This window comes from Chrysemys picta, chromosome 23 (assembly GCF_011386835.1).
Source record: "Chrysemys picta bellii isolate R12L10 chromosome 23, ASM1138683v2, whole genome shotgun sequence".
In the NCBI taxonomy this organism is placed as follows: Eukaryota; Metazoa; Chordata; order Testudines; family Emydidae; genus Chrysemys; species Chrysemys picta.
Genome location: NC_088813.1, coordinates 19,349,302 through 19,376,173, shown reverse-complemented (window position 1 = coordinate 19,376,173; position 26,872 = coordinate 19,349,302). Strand labels below are relative to the sequence as shown.

General features: G+C 50.8%; 2 protein-coding genes and 1 long non-coding RNA gene across 5 annotated transcripts; 1 reads left to right on the top strand and 2 right to left on the bottom strand.

Annotated features, from left to right (window-relative positions):
* Positions 1-1,671: 1,671 nt before the first annotated feature.
* On the bottom strand, positions 1,672-9,380 carry LOC122174060 (uncharacterized). Its single transcript, XR_006175350.2, has 4 exons — positions 9,278-9,380; positions 2,922-3,077; positions 2,201-2,320; positions 1,672-1,859 (listed from the first exon to the last, which is right to left on the bottom strand). It is a non-coding gene; the product is annotated as an uncharacterized LOC122174060 (long non-coding RNA).
* Positions 5,828-13,360, top strand: YRDC (yrdC N6-threonylcarbamoyltransferase domain containing). 3 transcript variants are annotated; one of them, XM_042853974.2, is made up of 6 exons: positions 5,828-6,022; positions 6,600-6,795; positions 7,519-7,633; positions 9,085-9,204; positions 9,694-9,836; positions 11,532-13,360. In XM_042853974.2, the coding sequence occupies exons 1-6, from the start codon at positions 5,863-5,865 to the stop codon at positions 11,563-11,565; spliced, it is 768 nt and encodes a 255-aa protein (XP_042709908.2). In that variant the 5' UTR covers positions 5,828-5,862; the 3' UTR covers positions 11,566-13,360. The 3 variants fall into 3 exon arrangements, with proteins under 3 accessions (XP_042709908.2, XP_042709909.2, XP_005298513.3); XM_042853975.2 differs by lacking the exon at positions 11,532-13,360 and adding an exon at positions 11,083-11,246; XM_005298456.4 differs by lacking the exon at positions 11,532-13,360 and adding an exon at positions 10,170-11,475 and having other exon boundaries at positions 5,830-6,022.
* On the bottom strand, positions 12,930-19,303 carry MANEAL (mannosidase endo-alpha like). Its single transcript, XM_005298346.5, has 4 exons — positions 18,662-19,303; positions 15,890-15,999; positions 15,352-15,428; positions 12,930-14,532 (listed from the first exon to the last, which is right to left on the bottom strand). The coding sequence occupies exons 1-4, from the start codon at positions 19,125-19,127 to the stop codon at positions 13,896-13,898; spliced, it is 1,290 nt and encodes a 429-aa protein (XP_005298403.2). The 5' UTR covers positions 19,128-19,303; the 3' UTR covers positions 12,930-13,895.
* Between the last annotated feature and the right edge of the window lie 7,569 nt (positions 19,304-26,872).

The following is a 26,872-nucleotide window of genomic DNA, read 5'->3' as shown; positions in this document are numbered from 1 at the left end:
AGGGCCAGCTTAAAACAGCTGGTGGATCAGATCCAGCCTGCAGGCCCTAGTTTGCCCACCCCTGCTCTAGACCCTGGGCTATTAGTAAGGATTGAGGAAAAAAGAGTAGGAAAGGCTTCTTTGCCCAGCCTTGGCATTCTCTCTCTTATGTACTTATTCTGTATGTCTATTTCTGTAGCAGCTGAGCTCCCACCACACTGGGGAGGTGCTTGTGATTTGACAGGTAGAGAGGCTGTGACTTACTGAAGTCTAGGATGGTGCATGGACATCAACCCAGGTCTCCCAAGTCATAGCTAGTGCCCTAACCACTGTACCATGCTGCTGCTTAGCCTTCCCCCCCACGCTTTGTCAGCTAGTGGTAACTGCAGGTCTCTGCAGTCATTAACTCAGAGCTAAGGTCATAGGGTATTGCATGTTAATGAAAAGCCTCAAAGAGGTGAGAGCCTGACTCATTCAGTGACTGGCCTCTCAAAAATGATCCAGAAGCTGCCAAAAGAGGGAGCCTCTTTGCTTTAGAGGCAGGGGAATCAGTAATGGCTACTGGCCTCTGAGCAAGTACCTGGTGAGCCAATTTAAGGACCTCAGGGGGTCCATAAGGCCCCTCATAATTGAGGGGTTCAGAGCAAGTCTCTCCCAAGCGGCTGGGCTGACTGCGTTCTGCCCTCTTATATTGTCAGTGGTCTAAGATTTGTATTAGGGGAGCATGAAGGAACTCTACTCCAGGATTGAGACCCCATTGTGCTTGAAACACAAAACAGAGAGAGACTCAAGCTCTTCAGGGCAAGGACCAAGTCTATGATGATGAGAAAATAGCAGGATACAACAAACAGCTGGGGAAGAACATGGCCTGTGCGATGATCACACTTGGGTACAAAGCCATGGTCAGAGCACACCAGCTGCCACACTCAAGGTTCATCTCACTCCAGCCAGAGCCATGGCCCAGCCTCTCCAGGAGCATAACTGGAGGTGCAGTGTGAGGTGCCACGTGGGTCAGTTCTTCCATGACTATTTTAGGCCCCTCTTTAACCCACTGTCAGACTGAAGTAAATCAAAGCAGAATGACCCTGGCAGCAGCTCCCTCAAACTCCTCAACTGAAATGTCTCGTGTGAAACCAGGGCAGCTGGGAAGCAGGGAACAGCAGCTGCTGGGCTTCTGCATCTCCTCCATCCCCCCGCCCCCAAAGCCTGACTCCTGGAGCAGAAAGCAAGTTAGCAGCAGTTGTTTGACCTGCTGTCAAAGGCATCACTGCTCCGGGGTAATACTCCTCCCGCATTCAAAACACAGATAGGACCTCCCTAGGAAGGAGGGGGAAGGAATTTACAATCTGGAGCCATCCTCTGCTGAAGGCAGGAGGCTGTGAGGGGATGAAGGACACAGATCAGCAGGACAAAGGGTGAGATGCAGCCTCTGCAGTGAAACTGCTCCTGTGCACTAAAAGATCCAGAGACTGGAGGGGAATCTACTTTCCTGTTAGTGACCCAAGGTGACACTGGGGAGCCTGAGTGGAGTTAGCAGCATTGATTGGAGCTGGGCTTGTTGTCAGACTGTTTCTTTTCCCCAGGCATTAACTTGTGACAGGCTGCAGCTTTCTCAGCACTAGAGCAAACGGTTATATCATTTATTTCTAGACAATGAGATTGAGAGTGCAGGTCACAGCAACATGCACTTACACACCACACCAAACGCATGGAAAGAGTTCAGGGAATAGAGGGCAAGTATATTTTGTAGGGAACAGCCACTGAGAGTTGTAGTGGCTTCCTTCATCAATAGCCCTCAGGTGAGCCGCTCATTAAGCATTTCAGGAATTCTTGTTCTCTTCTTGTGCAGGCAAGGAGCTGCCCTCTGTTCTGGCAGGAGCCTAGCAAATAAAAACATGCATCAATCCAATAACTCCCAGGAGTGCTTTAACACAGAATTTAAGGATGCCATAGACCTCACGGCCCCAGGGTCAAGATGCTGCTTTCCAGAGCTCAGAACATTTTCTAATGAACTTAGTAATTGAAGGGGAAAAAAATGTAAACCCCTTCCTCTCCCCCCAACACACATCTTGCCATTCATGTGGAGATACGGCCTGTGGAAACCAGGGCACACTACAGGAGTTGGGCCATCTTGAGCAGACCAGTTGTGTGATGTTAAAGGAAAAGCCCTTGTCATGGCCCTGCTACTGCAAGAAAAGTGGGGAAGATCACAATACTCAACACAGAGAGCAGCCTGAAGACTGGTGATTTCTGCCATCAGCTCATCGCAGCTGGCAATGTTTGCCAGGAGGCGCTGCTGCCGGACTTCAAGGGATCTTAGCAGGGTTCTCACACCTTCAACCTACAGAGGAGCAGAACGGAGTCACCACAATACATTCTCCAGGGCCTGGGGGAGAGTAACTAGGGACCCCTCTGGGCTCTGTCATCCAGAGCCAGTGAGGTTCTTGCAATCTGCACCAGGCCTGGCAAGCAGCATCAGTACCAGTGGGAATCTTCCTGGCAGCTGCCTGCAGTGCCCAGCAGCCTTCCCGTACAATCCACAGGACTGGAGCAGTTACGTTAGTTACACTTGGTCTTGAATATGAAAATTGAATCAGTGTTTCAACAAAAGCAATAAACCCCCTGGAGAGGGCAGCAGCTGGGCCATGCACAGGGCTTGTCCTCACCACTGAGTTAATTCAAGTGTTGCCCCTAACCTGAATCATATCCACACACACACACACACCCCTCCTTAACTCAAGCATGGTGGTGAGCTTTTTCTTCGAGTCCATGTTAAAATGCTGCTTTATGGCTTTGACAAAGTCTAGAGACAAAAAGCACATAGATATTTGACAGGTTTCAGATATTTTAATTATTCTTACATATAAACTTAACTTCATCCCTACTGCCAGCCTCCATCTCCTCATGCCATAAGCCCCACACATCCATACAGAAATACAAACCATTGACTCAGTGTCTGGGGGCTGCTCCGCATCCTGTTTCATAGCTTCCTCTGCATCCATTGCCAAGCTAGAGTTGAGAGCAGATTGTTTTAGTCTTCGGGTCAGGACAGTTCGGTGTGGGAGATGACATCCAGTTCACCAAGTAGATCAGTCACACTGGGGAAAAAAATCAGTTATAAGGGGTTTCTCTCCCCTGCTCCCAATCACAAATTAAAAACCCAGGATGGTATTGGAGCAGGCCCTGTTCACTAGAAAATGAGAGGTAATCTCTTTAGCCTCTCTGCCATTAAAAAAGAAGGAAAGGGTGTGGTGAACAAGGTACTTATTCCCAATTTTAGCTAGATTGATAAATTATCCAGCTGGTCATCAATTGGCAAAGGGGTGTTTGACATGAACACATACACTCTAGGAAAAATTTAATCAAAAAGCCAAAACAGTATCTTGAGGCAATCAGTGAGATTTCACTGGGACCTGCTCCACTGAGTAGATTGCACACTTAGAAAACATATTGGGAAATAGGGCAGCTTCCAAGCACAAATAGATTTAAAGAGAAAAAACAGAAGGTTTTTCTCAAACTATGTTAAATGGTAAATTCTGTGCCCCACGAGGGCTATTCAGCTAGAAAGTGCTTTGGTCCTAGCTAGTATTTGAACTGAAGAAAGGCAGTTGACATTACCTTCTGCTCTCCTAGGTCAGCCAGCTGAGGCCTTATTTATAACATCCTTCAGTGAGTCAATTGCTACCACCTGTTTTCCTTGAAACCTCAGCTTGTTCCATTTCTAAACAGGCCACACCTCTAATTATATCTTGTTCTTAAGGCTTCAAGCAAAACTGTAGTCTTTGTAAGAAACCTATTTTTGCTTTCCTTCATTCAGGCTTTGCTAAATTATTTCCTACAGGTCTTTGTTCTTTGCTGTCAGCTGTAGTACAATCAAAGGTCCCTATGGTGGGTGCCAGAAGAGAGAGTGGCACCCATCGTGATGTGTACTCGCCAAAGACAGCAGGCAGCCCTGCACCAGATTGGGACAACAGTTACTTGATGAAGCAAGGAGGGACTTTTGTGACCAGTACTGTGAGATTAAATGGAGCTGTCACAGGGTCCTTTGAACCATGATAAATGATTTCTGTAGTTGTATAATGACAAGAGAGATTTGGAAGTGCACTAAGCAGAGGTGGCTTTAATGTTTGGACTTAGCAGGGCAGGGCAAAAAGAGGCTGGAACTACGTATTAGCTTCTCAAGCGCTTCAGAAAAAGACCTGAAAGGCCTGGTGGCTTGGTGCATTCAGCCGAAAAAGGCAGCACTCAGCGGGGCAAATCAAGCACTGTGGAAGCCAGAGCCATGGACTGGTGTTAAGCAGAGAGTGGGCCGGGGAATGCAGGTCTAGCAGAGTAGACAAGAACTACACTCTGGGGTGTTGTGCCCCACCCAACCTGCACTGCCACCCTATGGTGAATCCTTTGGCATGTTAACAGGATAGTGTATCTCCGTGGCTGTCTACCTGCTCTGTTTTCTCTTGTATGAACAGCACAGGGTGCAGAGAACAATTCATTCACCTGCCTCACATGCTGTGACAAACTGGGAATTTTCTGTAAGAGTTGTATGAATGATGTGCCTGGCAGTGACTTACTTGACTAGAGCTTGCTATCCAGTGGATGCAAAGAGGTTAAAAAGGAGCTCTTGGGGCAGAGCAGGAGATGTGAGGAGTGTGTGTGTCACTAAGTGTCTGGGTTGGTACAATTCGGTCATTAAAAGACTGGCTGAAACTGACCCATATCAGTGGAGGGTCTGGAAAGACAAGGGGAGCCCCAACCGTGCAACAACTGACACATCCATGAGACACTACGGCCGGCAAGCAGAACACATGATCGCAGCATGGGTCTAGAGGAGAACCGTGGGCCCAAAGATGTCGAGAGGCTAGGACAAAAACTGGCCTTAGGTGAGACACCGGGCTCTCACCTGGGACTGAAAGACACAGAGACAAGGTCGGGGGAGAAAGCTGAAAGCGATTCCAAATCAGCTTAGCTGGCTGATTGCACTGTCCTGGCCAGAACGGACTATGTCTTCATCTTTGCTTCTCTTGGCTAACCCAAGGATTTCCCAGTGATGTGTTCCAGTTGACTAATAAACGGTCCCTACTCCATTTTGGAAAGGCAGCCTGAGGTCACTGCAAATACTTGCTGAGGTGCATTGGTCCCTGAAGAGTGTAAAATCTCTGACCAGGAGTCTATCTCAGTTGACTCGCTGGGCAGAGCTCACGGTGTGAAGCAGGAGTGCTGGAGTCCCAGCAGTCAGACTTGAAGGCAGTGAGGCCTCATGGCCTACCCCGAAGAGAGTGGGACCTCCTGGGGGTCTGGCACACTGAAGGGATTCCTCTGAGGGGTTGCTGAAAAGCTGGGGGCTGGCGCAGATCCTGTGGATCACTGACACAGGCAATAAGTAAATTCCATGAGTTTCTTCTGCAAGAATTTTATTGCCCTAAAGAACCAGGGTCGTTCTAAATTCAGCACCTGTCAATGTTTTACTAGACCCCACTCCCCTGCCAGACCTGGGGAGAGAACCCAGGAGTCCTGGCTCCCAGCCCCGCCCCCTCTAACTACTAGACCCCACTCCCCTCCCAGAGCCGGGGAGAGAACCCAGGAGTCCTGGCTCCCAGCCCTGCCCCCTCTAACCACTAGACCCCACTCCCCTGCCAGAGCCAGGGAGAGAACCCAGGAGTCCTGGCTCCCAGCCCTGCCCCCTCTAACTACTAGACCCCACTCCCCTCCCAGAGCCAGGGAGAGAACCCAGGAGTCCTGGCTCCCAGCCCCCCCTGCTCTAACCACCAGCCCCCACTCCCTTCCCAGAGCCGGGGGCAGAACTGGAGTTGGAGGGGCCTGTCTCTTTAAGGAGCGTGACCGGAACAACGTCATCGCATCCTTGCGGAAGCGGAAGCTCCTTCCATGCTGAGCGCGCGCGGGGTCGCGCTGGCTGGCTGGGCCCGGGCCGCTGAGGAGACTGTGGGGGGCGCGGGACCGGGATGGGCCGGGGGGCGGCGGGGCCTTCACCGCCGGCTGCCGCTCCCCGGGCCCGGGCGCAGCGCGGCGCAGCGCGACCCGCAGGGTGAGCCGGGGGGGGCCGGGGCCGGGGCCGGGGGGGAGCTGGGGGGGTCGGGCCGGGTGTGTTATCGCGGCCTGGGCGGGGCTCGTCTCGGCAGAGCGGCGGGAGCCCCCAGGAGCCCAGGCCGGGCCCAGCGCGACCCGCAGGGTGAGCCGGGGGAGCGGGGCCGGGTCCATGGGGGAGTTCGGGGCCGGGGTGAGCCGGGGGGGATCGGGGCCGGGTCGGGGATGGGGAGAGGCCGGGGCCGGGGAGGGCGGGAATCGGGGCCGGGGTGAGCCGGGGGGGATCGGGGGCGGGGATGGGGAGAGTTCGGGTCCGGGTCCATGGGGGAGTTCGGGGCCGGGGGGGATCGGGGCCGGGGCGGGATGGGGAGAGTTCCGGGCCGGGGGGAAGCTGGGGGCGGGGATGGGGGGGGGCGGGCCGGGCGGTGCCTTCACTGGCTCCGCGGCCGCTCGGGGGCTCCCAGCCCCGCGGCAAAGGCGGGCGGGCTCCGGGCCGGGCTGACCGGGGCAGACGGTGACGCGGGGCGGGGGCGGGTGCTCGGCGCGGGGTGTAACGCGGCGCTCTTGCTGCCCGACAGGCTGGCGGGAGACGCTCGGCGCCGCCGTGAGCGCGCTGCGGGAGGGCGGCCTGGTAGCGGTCCCCACCGACACCATCTATGGGATCGCGGCTCTAGCCCAGAGCTCTCAAGCAATTAAGAAGATCTATAATCTGAAAGGGCGAAACGGGGGCAAGCCCCTGGCGATCTGTCTGGGGGACGTGGAGCATATTTACAGGTGAGCATGTGGCACGGTTGGGACACTCGCCTCCCGCGTGCCAGGGCCACTGCAGGGAGTCTGTCAACCTACCTGTGACTTGATCTTTTAAAAAGCAGCTTTTGTGAAACCTTCAGAAATCACACACTATTAAATCGCAGTGGGAAGTTGTTTTTAAGCAAGTTTTCCTTTGCAGCACTTGAGCACTTTCCGGGTTTTCATGAGTGGTGTATAATAAAAGTGAATTGGACTAAATTGACATCATGGTTCGTGCTGGGAGAAATGCGCGCAGCTTCAATCACAAACGTAAATGGAATGCTCAGAATTCAGTTTTAATATCTAACATGTTGGTGACACTGGGAAACAGATGAGTTTGCAATATAGATTTTAAGATGTGTCCTCTCTAAACATCTCAAATCTGTGTCCAGCACAGCTTGCAGTAGGGCAGGTACCTTGTGCCGTATATTGAAAGGGGGACAGATGTACCTAGAGAGCCCAGGGAAGGGAAATCCCCTCAGAGAAGGGTCTGGGGCTGCCAGAATTCTCACTCTGTGCTGCTTTGGTCAGGGAGGGCCAGCCTATTTTCTTGCATTTTGCTACCTGTCTCAGCTGTGAATAGCAAAAATGTAAAGCGTCGGGAGAGGAGTCGCGGTAGCTGGGAGCGTGGCAGCACTCCCAAGGAGGGTTCGTCTCTTATGGCTGCATCCTGTAGCAATTTTAAGTACATCTCAACGTACTTTATAGGTACTGCCATGTCAATGTGCCAGAAGAACTGCTGCGGGACCTCCTCCCAGGACCTGTGACCCTGGTACTGCAGCGCTCCGAAGGACTCAATAAAGACCTGAACCCTTTCACGTCGGTAAGTCTTTGGGACACGACACACATCTCTGCAATTTGACAAGTGACTATCTTCTCCTTTGAGTGTGGTTCCTTGGCCTTCCCACTTGCGTTCGTTTTGTATTCACAGCATTCAGCATCAATTGACATCTTCTTGAGGCTAGTTCCTGCCCTGTCAATAACGAACATGAGCCAAGATGGATGTATTTGTAGGTGTCCTTGTCACCTGTCTGAATGTGATATAGCTTGTAGTTTTTGATGTGCAGAGTGCTTACCTCAAGACAGCGTATGAAGCTGGCAGAAGGACGTGTCCTTCCTTTTTTTGTGGTCCACACTTTATACTGTGCGCCACATCCAGAAATAGAATTCCGGATTCTAGAATCAGATCACTTGTTTTAAAGGATTTAGAATTTACCCAGTAAGGTGTTAATGGGAGTTAAGAAGTAACACAACTAAATTAAATAAAATATCAGCTCACCTCTTAGTGAGAACCCTGAGGAAAAAGTTTCTAGCACTTGACTCCCAATCTCAACATCTATATTTGTAACAGAACATTGGAAGCAACAGCTGAGGGTGTTGCTGTCCAGCTGAGAAACTCCCTCAGTAGGGCCACAGGCTGTCCATAGTTCAGATCCCCGGCTTAGTTCCCTGTCTGACCGTCCAAAAATCAGAAGTTGAACTTCAGGGACATATCTAGGCAGATGTGTCCCCAGAAATGTTTGAAATGGTATGCAGTCCGTCCCCCTTACCAACCCCAGTCTCAGGGAGGAGACTGGCAGTGGCTTCGCTGTAGTCAGTGTGTGTGTGCTCAGACCCTTGGGCCAGTGCAGCAATAAAGAGATCCCCCTCACCCTTCCTTGGAGTGGGAGATGCCAGCTGCACTGACCATAGGGAGGCAGGGACAGCCGGCCCAGCCCCACCCCCCCCTTAGCTGACTCTGGGGCTGTAGAGACCCAGCAGCCACTACCTCCCCTTCCAGCCATGCCTGAGACAGTGGTCAGGGACCCGCCAACCGCACAGGAGGTAATAGGCTGGGGCGCCCTTAGTACCTCCCAATGGGAGAGCCCCTGCCAGAGACCTGGCACTGTGGGCTGGCAGGAAACTGGAGGCCCTGGTACTTTCCCAAGCCTCCTGGAGGAGGGGGGAAGCTAGAGCCCTTACGGGCTTTCCACCGGGGGCCTGTAGGGCTGAATGGTACCAGCTCCCCCTGCACTATCTGGGTTATGCCCTGCCCTGGCATCAGGGCATGTCCCAGCACAACTGAAAATTAAGTGGCTGGGGCAGCAGCTAGATGGAATCATTATGTGGGCCAAATCAAGCCCTCAGACTGCCAGTTGGACCACACTTCTTTAGGTCGACAGGGCTTCATACATGTAATGGGATATGTGGTTGACCTGTAGCTCTGTGACTATTGCCTATAAATGCATCCTCTCTTTGGCTGTTGCATATAAACACACCTCTCTTCTCTTGTAGTTGGTTGGCGTTCGTATTCCAAATCACACTTTCATTAGGGAGGTGGCACAGGCTTGCTCGGGACCACTGGCTTTAACGAGTGCTAACATCAGTACTCGGGCGAGCACGCTGACCGTCTCGGTAAGGCTGGTTTTGTATCTGGGGAGAACTGCTGTGCTTGGATTTCAGAGAGGAGGGGGGAGAAGCTACTAACCTGTTTGTACAGTAAGCCCCAGGGCCTTTCCCACGGTGGTTGTTCCTCATCCTGAACCATGCTATTTCTGCTACAGCCCCTGCTGCTGGGCTGGGAGCCTCCCTAAAGATTGAGGAAGGGCAGAGTTTAAAATGCAGACTGTTTAAAGGCTTCCTGTGTACTTTACTAAAACATAATTGTGCAGCAAATGGTCCTGAGCCTGAGAATCCTTAGAGGGCACTTGTAGCTCCTCAACTAGTGAAAGTGCATGTGTTCCGATGTCTGTGGCATGTTTAGATCAGAAGCTCAGAGAAAGGAGAGATCTTCCCTGACACTGGAGTCCTACAGAGCTTCACTTGTGGTATCTATTTAAAAACTCAAACAAAACCCCCTCAAAAGTTTGGTTGGCTGAACCCAATTTTCCCTTCTTGTCTCAGGAATTCCAAGACCTTTGGCCTCAGTTATCCTTGGTCATTGATGGAGGTGCAATTGGAGATATCCAGAGTCCAGAGTGTCGTCTGGGGTCAACTGTGGTCGACTTGTCTGTATCTGGGAAATACACCGTTATTCGGCCTGGCTGGTAAGCACTCTTTGCTGACCATAGCTGCAGCTTTCACTTTAAGTAAAACAAAATGCAATTGAAAGTTAAAACATGGGGCTTGTTTTGCCCATTTCCCTACAGTGGTTAGTGTATAATGTTGTCAAAGTGCAGTCGACAGATACTGGGTTCAGCAGGATATAACTTGCTAGTTCATAATATACCCCTCTTTTGCACTGCTGGGCTGAAGATGACCTTGCTTAGCTGGTTCTCGTATTTTCCCTTAACTGCAAAATACAAAACTGTGGAACCAACTGAGTCCTGCAAATGGGAATTCCTTTCTAGTCACCACTCCACTTGCCTTTATTTCCATAGTGCACTGACACAGACAGTTGAAATCCTGGGGAAGAAATATGGCTTGACATCAGAACCTTCTTGTTCGTGAGATACCAAACTCTGGAAGCTGTGCAGGGTCGGTAAAACTGGGCACCATGTGCCTGTCTCTTCAGGAAGCCAGTGTCAATGGCCTTGTTTAATAAGGTCAATGGTTGGATCAGTCCTCATGTCTCACCCTGGGTCTCTTCATCATTTGTGTGTAATGGGTATTTGGTCTGTTGTGCATGGGTAAGAAACAAACCAAGTACTTCTGACCTCCTTGTGCAAGTGTAATATCCCTGATTACCATACAAGGGATCCTTTGCCTTGTGCAATGGGGTTTACTAGGATTTGAAATAAACAAATGTCTATTTACGATATCTTGGCAAACTGCTGCTCTGGCATGGGACAGAGGATAGTGTTTTACTGAAATATTTGTGTACAGCACTTGGGTTTGATTCAGATTTAAAGGCAACCAATTGCTGCTTTGACTTAAAAACACACCAGTGTGTGTGTGTGTGTGTTTTAAGGTTTCTTCTGTTTTACTTAGAAATATCAGGCATACAGTCTCCTCTTGCTTGGTTTTGCAGGAGTGAGCTTTGACTCCTTTAGTAGAGAGAATCCTTCTTCCACCTGTCTGTGTTTGACTTAAATAGTAGAGCAACTGAAAGGGAAATGGCTTTTTATTTTGGTGTAATCAGTTTCTCATGATGCCATAATCTTACTGTTCTCCAGCAAAAAGTAGTGAGTCTAGACCTGATATTTCTAATGGTGCCAAACAAGAGAAACTTTTCAGCTGCTCTTTAGTTATCAAAAAAGCATCCCTTTTGCAAGTCATGTAAGTTTTACTTTTAAGTGATGGTTGCTAATCCTGATACTAGACTAAATTATTCCTTTTTTTTCCTTGTAAAAGGAGAAAGGACAGACCCTGAAGTGCAGTGTTTTGAGTCCCTCATGAACTGTTCCCTTCATCACCCATGAAGTTATTGCTTTCCCTACTTAGCTGACCCACGGGCAAGGATCAGTCTGTAGTTTTTATAAATCTTAATTCAGTGAGATTGTTAGAACAACGGGAGGAGGCCAAAAGGGTCTGAGCCAGTATTTATTCTTCTGGGAACACTAAAATGAAATTAATCTGTTCATGGGGATATTTACTAGTGTTTAAAAAATGGTGACCAAACTGTGGTTTGTGTGTGTGTGTGTTTTTGAAACACAATTCTCTGTTATAAATGCTTAGATTTAAGGTGTCTGGATCTCTGCAATGTTTCTTTGTGTTAGTGCCATTAAAGTGTGAATTTTGTACATACACTGTTACCTTTGGAGGTGGTGATTTTCATCTTTCTAAGACTAATCTCTGTGCAGCCTAGAGTCACTTGTTGTAGAGATGAAGATTTGACTAGCAACTACCCTGCTAAACAAGGCCCATCATGGAGCAAGGCATGGAGCAGCTGGACTCTTTTATCAAATCTCAAAAAAGATGAACGAGGGCTTTATAACCCAGATGCTATTGTAAGTGAGACACAACCACAGGGATAGCTTTTTGCTTATTCCACTCTCGCACTAAATGGGGTGTACTCTGGTACCATGCACAGAACTTTGCAGCAGGAGCTCTTTATATAAGATTCCTTTTTGATTGTCAGGTCATTAAAGTGGAAATATGGACAAAGTGCTGAGTAGGAATACAAAAGAATAGCACAAGTATGGAGGGACAAAAGAAGTTACACCTGGTAAGGGATATAAAAGGTAATGAGCAGCAAGAGTTTAAATACAAAGATGGGTGTATGTGAGTACCTAGTATTAAATAAGGATATTAATATAATAGGCATCATGGAAATGTGGTGGAATGATGATAATCAATGGGACATGGTAATACCAGGGTACAAAATATATACAAACAGAGTAGGTTGTGAAAGAAAACAGATTCATACAAAAAACTCTACCATAGAATCTTTTTGGATAGAAATTCCATGCTTGGAGAGTAGGAGTGTAGAAGTAGGAATACACTACTGCCCACGGGAGCAGGCTGGTACTAGTGATTGTGCAACAGGCAGAGGTTATAAAAATAAAAACAATAATAATGGGGGCTCCAGCTACCCTCTATTGACTGGGTACATGTCACCTCAGGACAAGATGTAGAGAGAAAATTTCTAGACACCATAAGTGACTGATTCTTGGAGCAGCTAGTCCTGGAACCCACATTGATTTAGCCCTAAGTGGAATACAGGATTTAATTCAAGATATGAATATAGCTGAACCCCTTAGTAATAGCAACTATAATGTAATTAAATTTAACTTGTAGGGGGGAAAATACCAAAGAATCCCACCAGAGTAGCATTTAACTTTAAAAGGGGGAACTACACAAAAATGAGGAAGCTAGTTAAATAGAAATTAAAAGGAACAGTCACAAGAGTGAAATGCCTGTAAGCTGCATGGAAATGTCTTATGAACACCATAACAGAGGTTCAGACTAAATGCTTACCCTGGGCTCAGTCTTTGGCCCTGGGCCCCATTAAAATGGGGTCCTGACCCCCAGTTTGAGAACCACTGGACTAGATGACCTCTTGATCTCCCTTACAGCCCTACACTTCTAGGATTTTAATATTTTCTTTACCTAGAGTGATATGCTAGAAAGAACATTTTCAATCATTTGCATTAAATGGAGAAAAATGAAACCAATAGTGCTTTAACTGTACAGCAAAAGTCAGAATTTGTATAAATTAAGCATAATTAATGTGACAAGGTAGAGCCTGGTGCACTAACTCCAATCTAAAACTGCCACTTCTCACTTTATTGATAAAAAGACAAGTACAAATGAGTTCTTAAAACAACAAATGTAGAAGGGCCTGGATGTACTGTAATTACAAAAAAGGGTATTTATTCTATAGTGATGTAACTTCCTTCTGGTAGAACACATTAGTGTTTTCAGTTACATTTTATTGCAAGTGGTTGCACTTCATTTGATTCTAGAGACAAGATAAAACAAAGTTAAGGCTAAGTTTTGAACATGTGAAACACAGAGCATTTAGTACACATCATTTCAGTTCATTGGTTGCCAATACAGATAATAGGTTAAATTCCAGCTTTGATTGTTTTTAGTTATTTGGATACAGTGGCTCACTGACACCACCCAAAGGGTATCTAACTGTATGGTTTTGTTTCTTCTACAATAAACAATTTTGAGGAACAATTAACTCTTTGCTTCAATCAGCTAATAATAGAAGTGCACTGTCAGAGCTGCTAGTGGACTGTGTAGTATGTAATCGGCAGGCAACTGGTGAAGGGCATAGGATAAAACACATGCTGGGGGTAGGAGCCCAGCTAATATCTAAAATACCACACTAAACATATGCACTGTAAGAAAAACAGATCTCTTGCTCATTCATTCCCTGGCCTGGTCACTTACAGGCCAGTTCAGATCCAGAAGGGCTTTAAAAGGGACATCTGTACTAAACTCACAGCAGCAATAGAACAGACTGCTGCTTAGAGACCCCTCTGCTCACTAACATTTCCTCTTGTGAGTGTGGAGTTGGTGCTCAAACCAGCTTTAGGGCTGTTCATGGAGAACACTGTATTTAGCCAACTGAACAAACCCACCAGCCCTGAACAGAGACTGTGACCCATAAGATGCTTTTCCCAACTGCTCCTTAAGCACCTGTCCCCACAACCGATTGTGACCTTTTTCATAAAGCACAGACAGGCTGTCTGAAGGCTTCCTGTGCAGAATAATCACATCAGCCATTGCTCCTTCTCCTTGCTGAAGTGTTCTGCCCACCTGCGGGTCAGCTCCAGATACATGTTGGGCTGATGAGGCAGGTAGTCCAGATACAGGCGTGTTAGTGTCTTTTTGGGCACCGCTTTCTCAATCTGAGTGCCTTCATGCCACTCATTGAAGGAAGTGATGGAGACTATCTCCGGCCTTACCATGAGTGCAGCCTGCAGAGCCGTTTCATAGTATTTTCCATTGACTCGGTTGCGAGTGTTGTGGTTGTTCCATGGGCGGATACTAGTATCAATGTAGCCTGGGCCAACGCTGGGAATGAACATCAGGTTGTTTGAGTCACAGAAGGCTTTGATAGCTTTCCAGTTCTGGTGGGATGAGCCGAAAGAGAAGCCATTGGATGCAAAATACGTGTACATGCCATCGTATCCTGCAGAGAGAATATCATGCTTGTGTCCTTCTTCCACTAGCAGTGCTATGAACACTGCATCGTACGGGGTATTGCGGAGGGAGTGAGAGCCTGACTGGGTGAAGAGGTTGGCCCAGGATTCAGGGGGTGTCAGGTAAGAATCATAAATGTAAAATAATGGGAGGCTCCGTCCTGTACTGGTCTTGTACTTATAAAAAGCTGCATGTGCTCCATACCTACAGAGAAAGCACAAACCATTTCAGTGAGTGAGCGGAGCCTGGGGAGCAAGCCCCATGCTGACTAGCAGGCAGGTATGCCCATTACAAGGCAAATGCAGCCTGAAGCCCAGCTCAATTGCATGTTCTAGTTGTTTCACTTTAGGCCTTTGCGTGCTCCCTGTGTCACCGTTTACCAGAATGGTTCAGCTGCATTGCCCATGGTCAGACTGACAAAGGGGAGGACGTTGCACTGGATTGATCAGCATTTCAGACCCACTTTACCACGCTGAGGGAATGGCTGGAGGAACAGGAGAGCTTTGCTGCATTCCCTGAGAGACTCCGTCAGACTAACTTATACTTGAGACACCTGGCAGTGATGACCACCATCGACATGCCCATAAATGCCCCGTGGACACATGCCCACTTACAAACTGGCGAGAGACCCACCAATGGATGGGAATAGCTTTTGGTTACTGCCTGGCTCGCCTACATTCCAGTTAGTGACCCACAGTGAAAAGCTCTTTATCCCCCAGCATTTAAATCTTATTTTCTTGTTAACATCTCTGCCAATGGCCTTTGCTACAGACTCTGGGGCTAATACACTCACTTTACAAGGGTTGCTGAGGATGACATATAGGTAAAGGGCTATTTATAAGCTTTTGTGTGATGCTGTTGAATTTCTCTGCTACAGCACCCTGTGGCATAACTTAGCTCATATACAGAGCAAGCAAGACGTTTAATGCAAGTAAGACATGGTTGGCCTGACATACTATCTCTCAGCACAGAGTTGGGCCTGAAATATGCGCTAATGGCAGCTACTAAAGGCGAAGCACTTACTTGTCTATGATGTATTTAATGTTCTCATGCACAGTGTGGTCATCGCGCCCTTTGTATGGCTGGATGTGGAAAGCAACCTTCAAAATAAAACATGGAGACGTGGTGACAGCAATCTTACAGCACATGCTTTCCTGGTGACAATCAGTAAGTGCCAGACCCTTTGAAGAGGTCACTGTATCCACCCAGAAGCTGCCTAGGCAGCCCCCTTGCAGGAAACAGACCAAGGGTCTGTTCCATCATCACAGGGCATGTAACCTATCCCTGGGAGCCGGTACAAGAACGGTTTTATAGTCGCTTTGTCCAATTAGTTTTAATATTTGTGAGCACAAGCTGTAAATCCCTCTCATGACGTGATGCTAGTTTGTGCTCAGCTGTTGCACAATAAAGACTCCCCACTGCCTCCCATAACGAGCAGTTAAAAATAACACAAAACAACAGAGACTTCAGAGCAGGCGCCTGCTGAAGGAACACAGCGGCAATTCCTGGTTAATTTGAGCAATTAGTTTAATAGCTTCAAACAACGAGAGACCAGCCTTACCTTTATGGCATACCTGTGCGCGGCATCCAAGATAAATGGCACAAGACTATCTGATGGCTCCCCGTTGTCATCTGCCAGGCCAGGTGGGTACCAAGACAAAACCAGGACTCCTACAAAAAGTTCCAGAAGGAGATCAGGACCAGCCAAATGCATTGATATTTAAATCCTGCCTGCCTTCTGCCTCTCCCATGCAACTCCAGAACTCGAACTTATTTCTAGTCATTCTAACAATTGCACAGAGTCCTCTAAGCTTAGTTGTCAAAGCAGTTAAACCTCAGATTTAGGAAGGAAACCCCTTAAAATAGGAGGGTCTGAACCACTGGCTCTACCCAGCCTGGTTCCTCTGTTTTAATACCCGAGTGCGGGGAGATGGTTATAATTGTCCTCAAGCATTTGCAGGATGTCCGCACCATTAGGTATACTTAGTAGCAGGGTAACAGTTTGAGACTTCCTCAGGATGAAGTTAAATTCTCAATCCTCTTCTCAATAGCCCCATCCATGGCACACTGCTACAGGAGGACCAGTTCTAAGTGCCTTAGCTAGTGCATAGTGGAAAGACGCTAGTCTGTATTAATATGTTCCAGTTTAGTTATGTGGACGATCTACAGCATAGGTGTTTTAAATCCTGTTACCCCACAAAGACACTGCATTTGGAAAGGAAAGGGTTAATTGATAGACCACTGGTAAACACTGTAACTTGACCTTTCTCAAAGGAAAAGCATCTGGCTTTAAAGGAGGTTTTTGTTCACCAGCCCGGTAATTGAATAATGGAGCTGTCCGGAGCTGGAGGTGCTGAAATTTCATCTGTGCTTAACAGTCCCAAACGAGCAAGGTGCTTCTCAGGTGATGGTTGAGAACTATTAGACTGAATCCTGGGCAAACAAAGCCTCTTTAATACAAGGCCAAATGAGGATGAACTGGCACAAACGGACTTCCCATTGCTCACTATTTGATTAATGAGAATATAAAGATGCCATTAACTGACTCACTCAATTCTCACCGAAATGGAGCCTATTTTGATATTAATGATAGTTTGTTTTGATCTGGTTCACACTATCTTCCTGTTGTGATCTCACCTGATCTTGAAAGCAGGCTGGCTGGGCTGGGCCAGTACTTGGATGGGAAATCTCCAAGATAAAAAAACCACACACTGAATGCTACATGAAGAGGTGCTGGTGACAGAGAACATATAACTAATTCAGGCCCATTCTAGAGAGCAGGAGGCTGCCACATCTCAAACAGAGGTCCTGAACTCTTAGAATCAAAGTCCCATGGCACCTTTTGTGTCATGTCACCTGGGATGTTTGCCCCATTCAAGAGTCAGCGTTGGCAATTTATAGCATTTGTTTAATTTTGGAATTCACTTGTCCTGTGTGATCCTGTATAGCACAGAAATTTGAAGGAGCTGATCTCTTAATAATATACACTTTGGTACCAGTGCTAATGAGGCTGTTCAATACAGTACATAATTGCTCTGCTGTATTTATACTACTACACTTTGCAAGCTACACAGCAAAATATGCAATTTAAAAAGAAAACACTTAGCCTTTAAGGCAAGCACAGAATAGGCCCAACCTATCAGTACTATTTTCATTCCAGCAACACCTTCTGGCAGTCTTAAATAACTTTCTTTCCCTTTTTTTTGAAGGCAAAAGGCATAGTTTGCCAATTTTTAAAAGTTACCCAAATTTGAATAGCTTTGCTACAAGCTGAATTTTTGACCAGTTTTAACCAGGGCTTTCTAAGTCTTCATGTAGAAGTTTTACTCTGGTTTGTAGAATGAAAGTCTCTCATATCCTTGCATTCAGCCAAAGGCCCTTTTAATGTCCTGGGGTTTGTAACTATGCAACACTCACCTGCTTAACTTGAGTCATGCAAGCAGCCCCCTTAACTTCACTGTGAGTAAAATTAAGCATGCAGGTAAGTATTTGGAGAAACACTTACTAAAAGGTACATTTTCCTTGACATTCAGCCTAAATTTTCCTTTAATTTATTCCCATTACTCCTTCTGCAACTGCTTTGTACTGTACCACCCTCAATGTCTCCTCTCCCACCTTGGTGCTTACATCCTTGTTAACTTAACCCCCTTGTCACCATCTGGCCTTCACCATGGGTTAAAGGTACAAAGCAACTTAGTCTTTGTCAGGAAACTTCACTGTGGATGAAAATTCAAATATATACACCTGAACATTGAAAGTTGTGATGCTATCCTCTCTGAATTGGGGTTAAAGCAGTTTATGAATTATTTTTCCAGTATTTTAGAAATATTATCTTAGAATCATAGAATATCAGAGTTGGAAGGGACCTCAAGAGGTCATCTAGTCCAACCCCCTGCTCAAAGCAGGACCAATTCCCAGCTAAATCATCCCAGCCAGGGCTTTGTCAAGCCGGGCCTTAAAAACCTCCAAGGAAGGAGACTCCACCACCTCCCTAGGTAACGCATTCCAGTGTTTCACCACCCTCCTAGTGAAATAGTTTTTCCTGATATCCAACCTGGACCTCCCCCACTGCAACTTGAGACCATTGCTCCTTGTTCTGTCATCTGCCACCACTGAGAACAGCCGAGCTCCATCCTCTTTGGAACCCCCCTTCAGGTAGTAGAAGGCTGCTTGTTTACTCCTGATGGATTTAAAGTCTAATGCTCAACTCCAGCAAGCAGGTCTGTGCCTGGGACACCAGTGGCTTCGCTGGGGTGCTGCATGGATGCAGAGGCTCACCTGCACAGATCAGCTTGTAGGACTGGGGCTCGTTTGGTACCCAACATCTCCTTACCAATTGCTGCTGCTCTCAGCTGGTTCATGTGCTGCTCCAGCACGTCAGGGTCCCTGGAGCTGTAGGGTCCCAGCTCAGGGTAGAAGCTAGAGCCAATGTCCTCTGGGGGGCTGTGCCGCCCTTTGGGGTAGCTGGCAGATATCTTGGGGTCCCAGTGCGGCACCATGACGTGGTCCCAGTGCAGGTACTTTCCTTCGAAGTGGGTGTTCCCGTACCACATGTAGTAGAAGATGTGCAGGTCGTAGGACACGGTGGGCGCTGGGGCCTTGGCCTCATGGCTGGGGCCCGCCTGGGGCCGGGAGATGGCCTCGTGCGAGACCGAGCGTCTCTCGCCTCGCTCTGCCACGGGCGCCAGGGCTGAGAAGCCGTCCGAGGGTTTCAGAGTCCGCAGGCCCATCATGGTGCCGAAGAGGAAGAGGGCGAAGAGGAAGAGGGCAATGCAGGCTCTGCGCCTCAGCCGGGCCATGGCGCCGGGGGCTGCCCGGGGAGGGGCAGGGGCGGACGGGCAGTCGGGCCCAGCGGGGAGGGGAGGGGGGCGTCGGTCGCTCCCCGGGGCTGGTCGGTCGGTCACGGGGGATTGTGGAGGGGTGGTGTCAGTCACTGGGGGAGGGATGGGCCCGTTTGGGGGTGTCGGTCACTGGGGGGGGCGGGCCCGTTTGGGGGGGGTCGGTCGGTCACGGGGGGTCGTGGGGGAGGGGGTCGGTCACTGGGGGGGAGGGGCGGGCCCGGTTGGGGGGGGTCGGTCGGTCACAGGGGGGGGGTCGGTCACTAGGGGAGGGGGGGGCCGATGGGGGGGTCGGTCAGTCGGTCACAGGGGGTCGGTCACTGGAGGGGAGGGGCGGGCCCGGTAGGGGGGGGGTCGGTCGGTCACGGGGGATTGTGGGGGGGGTGTCGGTCACTGGGGGAGGGGCGGGCCCGGTTGGGGGAGGTCGGTCGGTCGGTCTCGGGGGTCGGTCACTGGGGGGGAGGGGTGGGCCCGGTTGGGGGTGTCGGTCGGTCGGTCACGGGGGGGTTGTGGGGGGGGTCGGTCAGTCACGGGGGGGTCGGTCACTGGGGGGGAGGGGCGGGCCAGGTGGGGGGGGGGGTTGGTCACTGGGAGGGGAGGGGCGGGCCCGGTTGCGGGGGGTCGGTCAGTCACGGGGGGGGGGTCGGTCACTGGGAGGGGAGGGGCGGGCCCGGTTGGGGGGGGGGGTCGGTCACTGGGAGGGGAGGGGCGGGCCCGGTTGGGGGGGGGGGGTCGGTCACTGGGAGGGGAGGGGCGGGCCCGGTTGGGGGGGGGGGTCGGTCACTGGGGGAGGGGTGGGCCCGGTGGGGGGGGGGTCGGTCGGTCACGGGGGGTGGTGTGGCGGGTCGGTCGGGCACTGGGGGGGAGGGGCGGGCCCGGTCGCTCACGGGGGGTCGGTCACTGGGGGAGGAGCGGGCCCGGTTGGGGGGGGGTCGGTCACTGGGGGGGAGGGGCGGGCCCAGTTGGGGGCGGGTCGGTCGGTCACGAGGGGGGAGGGGCGGGCCCGGTTGGGGGGGGGCGGGTCGGTCGGTCACGAGGGGGGAGGGGCGGGCCCGGTTGGGGGGGGTCGGTCACTGGGGGGAGGGGCGGGCCCGGTTGGGGGGTCGGTCAGTCACGGGGGGGTCGGTCACTGGGGGGGAGGGGCGGGCCCGGTCGGTCACAGGGGGTCGGTCACTGGGGGAGGGGCGGGCCCGGTGGGGGGGCGGGTCGGTCGGTCACTGGGGGGGAGGGGCGGGCCCGGTCGCTCACGGGGGGTCGGTCACTGGGGGAGGGGCGGGCCCGGTTGGGGGGGGGGGTCGGTCGGTCAGTCACGGGGGGGGGGTCGGGACGGGCCCGGTTGGGGGGGGGGTCGGTCGGTCGGTCACGGAGGGGGGGTCGGGACGGGCCCGGTTGGGGGGGGGGGTCGGTCAGTCACGGGGGGTGGTGTGGCGGGTCGGTCGGTCACTGGGGGGGAGGGGCGGGCCCGGTCGCTCACGGGGGGTCGGTCACTGGGGGAGGGGCGGGCCCGGTGGGGGGGGGGTCGGTCGGTCACGGGGGGTCGGTCACTGGGGGAGGGGCGGGCCCGGTCGCTCACGGGGGGTCGGTCGCTCACGGGGGGTCGGTCACTGGGGGAGGGGCGGGCCCGGTTGGGGGGGGGTCGGTCAGTCACGGGGGGGGTCGGGACGGGCCCGGTTGGGGGGGGGTCGGTCAGTCACGGGGGGGGTCGGGACGGGCCCGGTTGGGGGGGGGTCGGTCAGTCACGAGGTGGGGGTTGGTTGGGGGGGGTCGGACCCCCGGTGCACAGACCAGGCGAAGCGCGGTCAGGGGAGCAGCGGCCCCGCCCCCCCGGTCAGGCGCGGCTCCCGGCCCGGCCGCAGGCGCCCAGGGCCCGGGCGAGGCCGCTGCATGCTCCGGCCAGCGGGCGGCGGCTCCGCTCTGCGCTGCGGGCCCGGCACCGAGCCGTCCCCGCCCGGCAGCGGGAGGTGGGGACCCCTGCTGGCTTCCGCCGGGGCTGCAGCTCCGCAGCCCGCCCGCGGCGTTGCGCTTCCACAGCCTGAGCGAATCCCACAGAACCGTCCCCACAGACGGAGGAAGCGCTCCGCCCGGAATCGGTGCGGGCAGGCCCTACACACGCAGACTCAACCAGCCTGGGGCAGCCCATCCACCGGGGGGGGGACCGACGAGTCCTGGAACAGTCTATATACGCCGGGGGGGGGAGGCTAGAGAGGCCTCCTTGCTGTGCAGAGTGAGGGTGGCTGAGTTACCCCCCCGTTAGATGGTACAGTCTCAGCAGCTCCATGGACGCGTGGGGACCTGATCTGAATTAACTCCTTCCATGCTGCACGCCTCCCATTATTGCTCCTCGGATGGGATTGTGCTGCCGAGGGGCGGGGCTGGGCATTATTCCGGCCTGCAGGGGCGTGGTCTGTGCTTTAAACAGGGTCCGACCATGGGCTGGATAAGTCGCCTGCTAACACACCTGTGACCCAGGCTGAGGCCCACTAGCCACGGCTTGGTCCCTAATGCCACCTGCTTGTGGCCATGGGCTGAGAGGTCGCTTGCAGGGAGCTGTGCAGCACCGGGACCCTCGTGTTCCTGTTTCACAGGAGCAATGATGTCGGCAATGTCAGTGTTAACACAATCATCCCTGGCCATCCGTGCTAAGCTTTCGCTAAAATGAATGGGGCGGGTCTCACTTCAGAGCTCTTGTTTCAGGCTCTCTGCAGACTCCGGCAGGCATTGCTACATTGGTTACACATCATTCATGTTACTGTGGGTTTCTTTGCAAAGATTATAGCTAGAGACTTTATAATGAAGATTCTGGAGCATAAGATGGCACTTAGCAGAGATGGCACTTACCATACCACCACAGAAGGGCCAAGACTAAGCCCTGCATTACTGATGCTGTTTGGGCAGCCCGTGTGCTGCATGGAGTCCCAGTGAAGCCTGGGGCGGTTTGGCATGCACAGCCAGTTGCCAAACTAGGGCCCAAACCAAACTCTGCCCACACAGGTTATATCCGACCCAATGTCTTTGAGCACGGAAGACCCAATGCTGTTTCAGATTATGAGGTGCAATAGAAACCTTTTCCAAGGGATGAAGTTCACAAGGCTTCCTCAGGCTCAAACTCTTTGTCTCCTATCTCAACTCAATTGATATGCAAAGTGCCACACTTATTTTCTCTCCATTCCCATCAATACACTTTCACTCTGTATTCCCTTCCTCAGAGGTGATGCCTTCTCTTGCACCAGATAACCGCCCTCTCCTCTGAAAAACACTCTTCTCCTCCTCAGTGATGGAGTAGTGACCCCTCGACAGCTCCAGCCTGGGGAGCCTGCACTTTCCCCCAGTGCACCATAGATGGCTGGCTTGTGCTGTCTTTGTCTGAAGCTTGGGGTTTGTTCAAAAGGTTGCATCTCCACAATACTAAACTGGTATACTAGTTCAGGGCTGACTCAGAGTGAAGGGGGCCATGTACTGAACCCATAACACCAGTTCCTGGAGCACTGAAGCATTCCTTGGAGGTCTCTGAGCTAAACACAGACCATGGTTGTCTTTGCATAACTTGTGTATTCTAACAGGGATGGCGGCAGGCAGTGCCAGGTAATTCTGGGAGAGTCGTTTGATTATGAAGTGTGTGTATGTGCATGTGCGTGTCTACCTATGGTACGTGTGTGCATATGGCATGTGTGTGTCAATTGTGTAAGGAATATGGGTCTGCAATAAAAAGCTGATAAACCTCAACTATGAAGTGATTTGCTGGTGTCCAATGAAGAGGGGCTTTCCAGGAGAACTTAAAATCAAGCAAGGTCTAATTTCAAGGGGAAACTTGCCCCATTTCCTCTGAGCACTTGGACCCTCATGGGCAGCTCCAGGTACAGAACAAGTCTCACCAGGAGGAAAGTCTGAAATATGTTTGGTGATCGATCCCATGGTGCTTGGCTCCCTAACAATACTATCATAGAGAGATGTATTTGTGATAAAGGGCCAATTCTGTGGGGTGCTGAGCTAACCCTGATTGGAGTCAGTGGGAACAGAAGATGCTCATCTCGTTTCTGGAGCAAGCGCGTCGCTTTGAATGATAATCACAATCTTGTTGGCTTGTGGTCTTTGTGTCCTTGAATGGCAGTGGGAACAAAGGGAGGGTCCAGTGGTGGAGAATGAAGCCTGCTGCCATTTGCACTAGAGTCTCAAGTGAAACAATTCTAAATAAACAGCTGATAAAAGATTAAATGTATTCAAGAAAAGGAAAACACGCTCCAGCAAACACTGAAATGTGACTATCGGAGCCATTAATGGGAATAACATTTTAATTGGGTGACTCTGTTATGCACAAATGTTACAGACGATAAAACTCCTGCTAAATGGAAACTGGGTAATGAGATAAACCTGTCAAGGGAACAAATCGCCTGCAAATCCGGAGCCGGCGTTTTGTAGCTTCCCAGTAGGTTTGGCTCTGCCAATGACATTACTTTGCTTAATTGAGGCTGACACTTTCTCCAAAGTGATGGAGGTTTCTGGCCTAGGTTTGCTCCCAGAATCTGTCCATGCAGAATGACATTCTTTATTAAGAGTTTGGCTAAGTGTTAGCGAGCTGGAGTGACAGCAAGGACTTTGTCAGCTTGCCTTTGAGAGAGCTGATTGGTTTAGACTCTAATCAGAATTCTCTCTGCCCAGGTTAGAATTTAACTTTCAATCTTGTTTCAGAGCTTTGGGCCTATGTATTATAAAATCATTTGCCTTCACCCACAGGTGACGTTAATCAAGTACTGCCCATTCCCTAAGACATGCTCTACACTAGCGAAGTATGGAAAAGCCACACCGCTGAGCGACAGTTACGACCTAACTCCTGGTGTAGACAGTGCTCTGTCGGCAGGAGGGTGTAGCTACTGCCTCGCGGGGAGGTGGCGTGCCTACGCCAATGGGAGACGCTCTCCCGTCGGTAGCGTCTTTGCCGAAGTGCTAGAGCGGCACAGCTGCATAGACAAGCCCTAGGCAAGAGGCCTTTACAAAGCTATCAAAAGGCTTCCACAGATGGCTTCTGGAATCAAAGGCGCAGGCTCCTTTCCTTAAACAAATGGACCCAATTGAGTTCTGTTCTGTGGCTCTATCACTAGCAGGTCCCTTGGCTATGCAGAGCGTTATCAGCTTGGGTTAGCTGTAAAGTTGTTATCTATGGAAGGGAAAGAACATGGTACAGTAGTTTCAGGCTTTCACCATCCAGTCAGCATTTCTGGCTGCTCCCCATTTACAGACCTGGCAATCCCCTGAGCTTGTGGGACAGATACACTTCTCAGTGCCATAGGTTCATTGAACAGGAGCCAGACCAACGTATCTGGCAAGGGGCCTCCTGCCAGTTCAGCTCTGGTCACTAGCAGCTGTCTGTGCTCTGAGCATGTGTCATTCAGTCATGTCAGCATCATCCTAGAGGTGAATCCCTCCTCCAGTTCAATGAGGACATCTACTGGAGACAAGCTGCCTCTCGATGGAAGTGCTGATCTGAACCCCCCAAGGATCCTCTTGCGCAGGGCCGGCTCTGGCTTTTTGGCCTCCCCAAGCAAAAAAAAAAAAAACAAAACGGGGCGGCCAGAACGGCAAAGCAAAAACCAAAACCAAACAAACAAAAAAACCCGCGGCACGGCTGGAGCGCGGGTGCAGGGGACCGGCTGGGGGGGGGGCAGGGGGACGGGGCGGGCAGGAGAGAGAGAGAGAAGGGGGCGGCCAGGGCTACAGCAGGGACGCTGCCACGCGGCCCCTCCCGCTGTGCCGCCTCCTGCCGCCTGCCGCGAGGGCTCCGCTCCGGTCGGCGGGGAGGGAAGGAAGAGAACTGCCCTGCAGGGCGCTCTGGTTCTCCGCGCTACCGCCCCCTACAGGGCGGCCGGAGCGGTACAAAAAAAAAAAAAAAAAGCGGCCGTGCCGCCCTAGGATTGGGCAGAATGCCGCCTCGAATAATCTGCCGCCCCAAGCACCAGCTTGCTCAGCTGGTGCCTGGAGCCGGCCCTGCTCTTGCGCACACCCCACTTTGGAGACCACTGCACTAGGGCAAGGAAAGAGGGCGGGGCGCTCTTTTCTGACCCTGCTGCAGCACCCTATGGGAGTCAATGGCCATGATCAGTGGTTCAGCCTGCAGAGCTCCTGATGTCACTGACAGCTACTGGGTTATCCAACTCTTTAAAAACCCAGCCAATAGCCGCTTCTCTCTGGCCACCCAGCTCTGAAGGCAGCGCAGAAGTAAAGGTAGCAATATTGTGACACCCCCCTAAAATAACCTTGTAACCTTCCTGCAACTCCCTTTTGGGTCAGGACCCCCAATTTGAGAAATGCTGGTCTCCCCTGTGAAATCTGTATAGTATAGTGTAAAAGTGCACAAAAGACCAGATTTCACAGGGGGAGACCAGATGTCATGGTCCGTGACGCGTTTTTCATGTCCATGAATTTGGTAGGGCCCTACCTATGCACCACCTAAGATTCATTTCAGCCATACAGGGTTATGTGGAACTTGGTGATGCACAGGCCTTGTAGGACTGAAGTGGAAATTATGTGGTATCTAGGCCTATTGCTGGCCACGCAGCACTGGAGTGAATTCCACGTGCTGCACACAAACCAAAGAGCCTCAGGTGCAAATATCTAAATGAAAAGGAAAAGAACATTTTTTAAAGCATAGATTCCTGTTCACTGAAACAAGAGTGACGTGAGCAGATCCACATGGCTTTGCCTTTCAGCGCTTTTGAGCAGTAAGGCCTTTGCCAGCCAGAGCTTTTAGTCAGCAAACTGCTCTGTTAGTGCCACAGACGTTCTTACATGCTTTAAACACATTCATGTGTGTGCTCCCTGCAGTGGGAGCAGATGCTGGTCAGTCTCCTCACACACAAATCTCAGTGCAAGTTAGAGACATGAGTTCGGGGTGCATCAAAAGGCAGCATTTATCTTTCACGGGAAGGAGAGAAATAAATGAGCGCAATGTTCTGACATATTCAGTGCTGCCAATACTGTGATTTTATAGCATGTCTTGCAGTACCTGGGGCTTTTCTCAAAGTCCCAACTTCTGAAGTCATGAGAGGTGAAGAGAATACCAGCTTTAATTTTTTTTTAAAAGTAAGTTTCTAGCCCTCATGGTTGCAGAGAAAGAAAAGCTTGAACATGTGACGTGAGTGCACCCTCATACTTGGAAACCAGAAAGCGAATCAAAAGACCTCCCACCCTTTCCCCCCAAGTCTCATTATTTTTAAGTCAATCTCATGATTTTGGGGGCCTGACTCATAGTTTTTGAATGCTTGGGGTCAGCAGTGCTGTGTGTTTATTCATCAGACTCCATTTGCTTGGTCTCCTTTAGGGCCCCTGGGTGTATGTGGATTTCCCCTCCCTGCCCGACTTGCAGTTATTTGCTAGAAATGGGAAGGCCTTTAATCTAATTTCCATCCTGCAATCTCTTCCAGGTGCAGTGAGTGTGTCCCTCTGAGCCAGTTGGTTCAGCAAGTGTGACTTTACACCCCATATTCTTCATAGAAATATGGTTATGATATGACTATGGTATGACTAAGATATACTTTATGCAAGATGTCTCATGTAGGGTCTCATTGGCAAGGTTATGTTTTACTGAATGTGATTATCCAATTTGTGTGCATGTATCATTTCTGTATCTAAAGTTAGGAATATTGACTATGTAACAACTACATCTGTGTGTACTTGGGAAACGCCCACCAGACAGTAAGCAATCAGCCGTAATG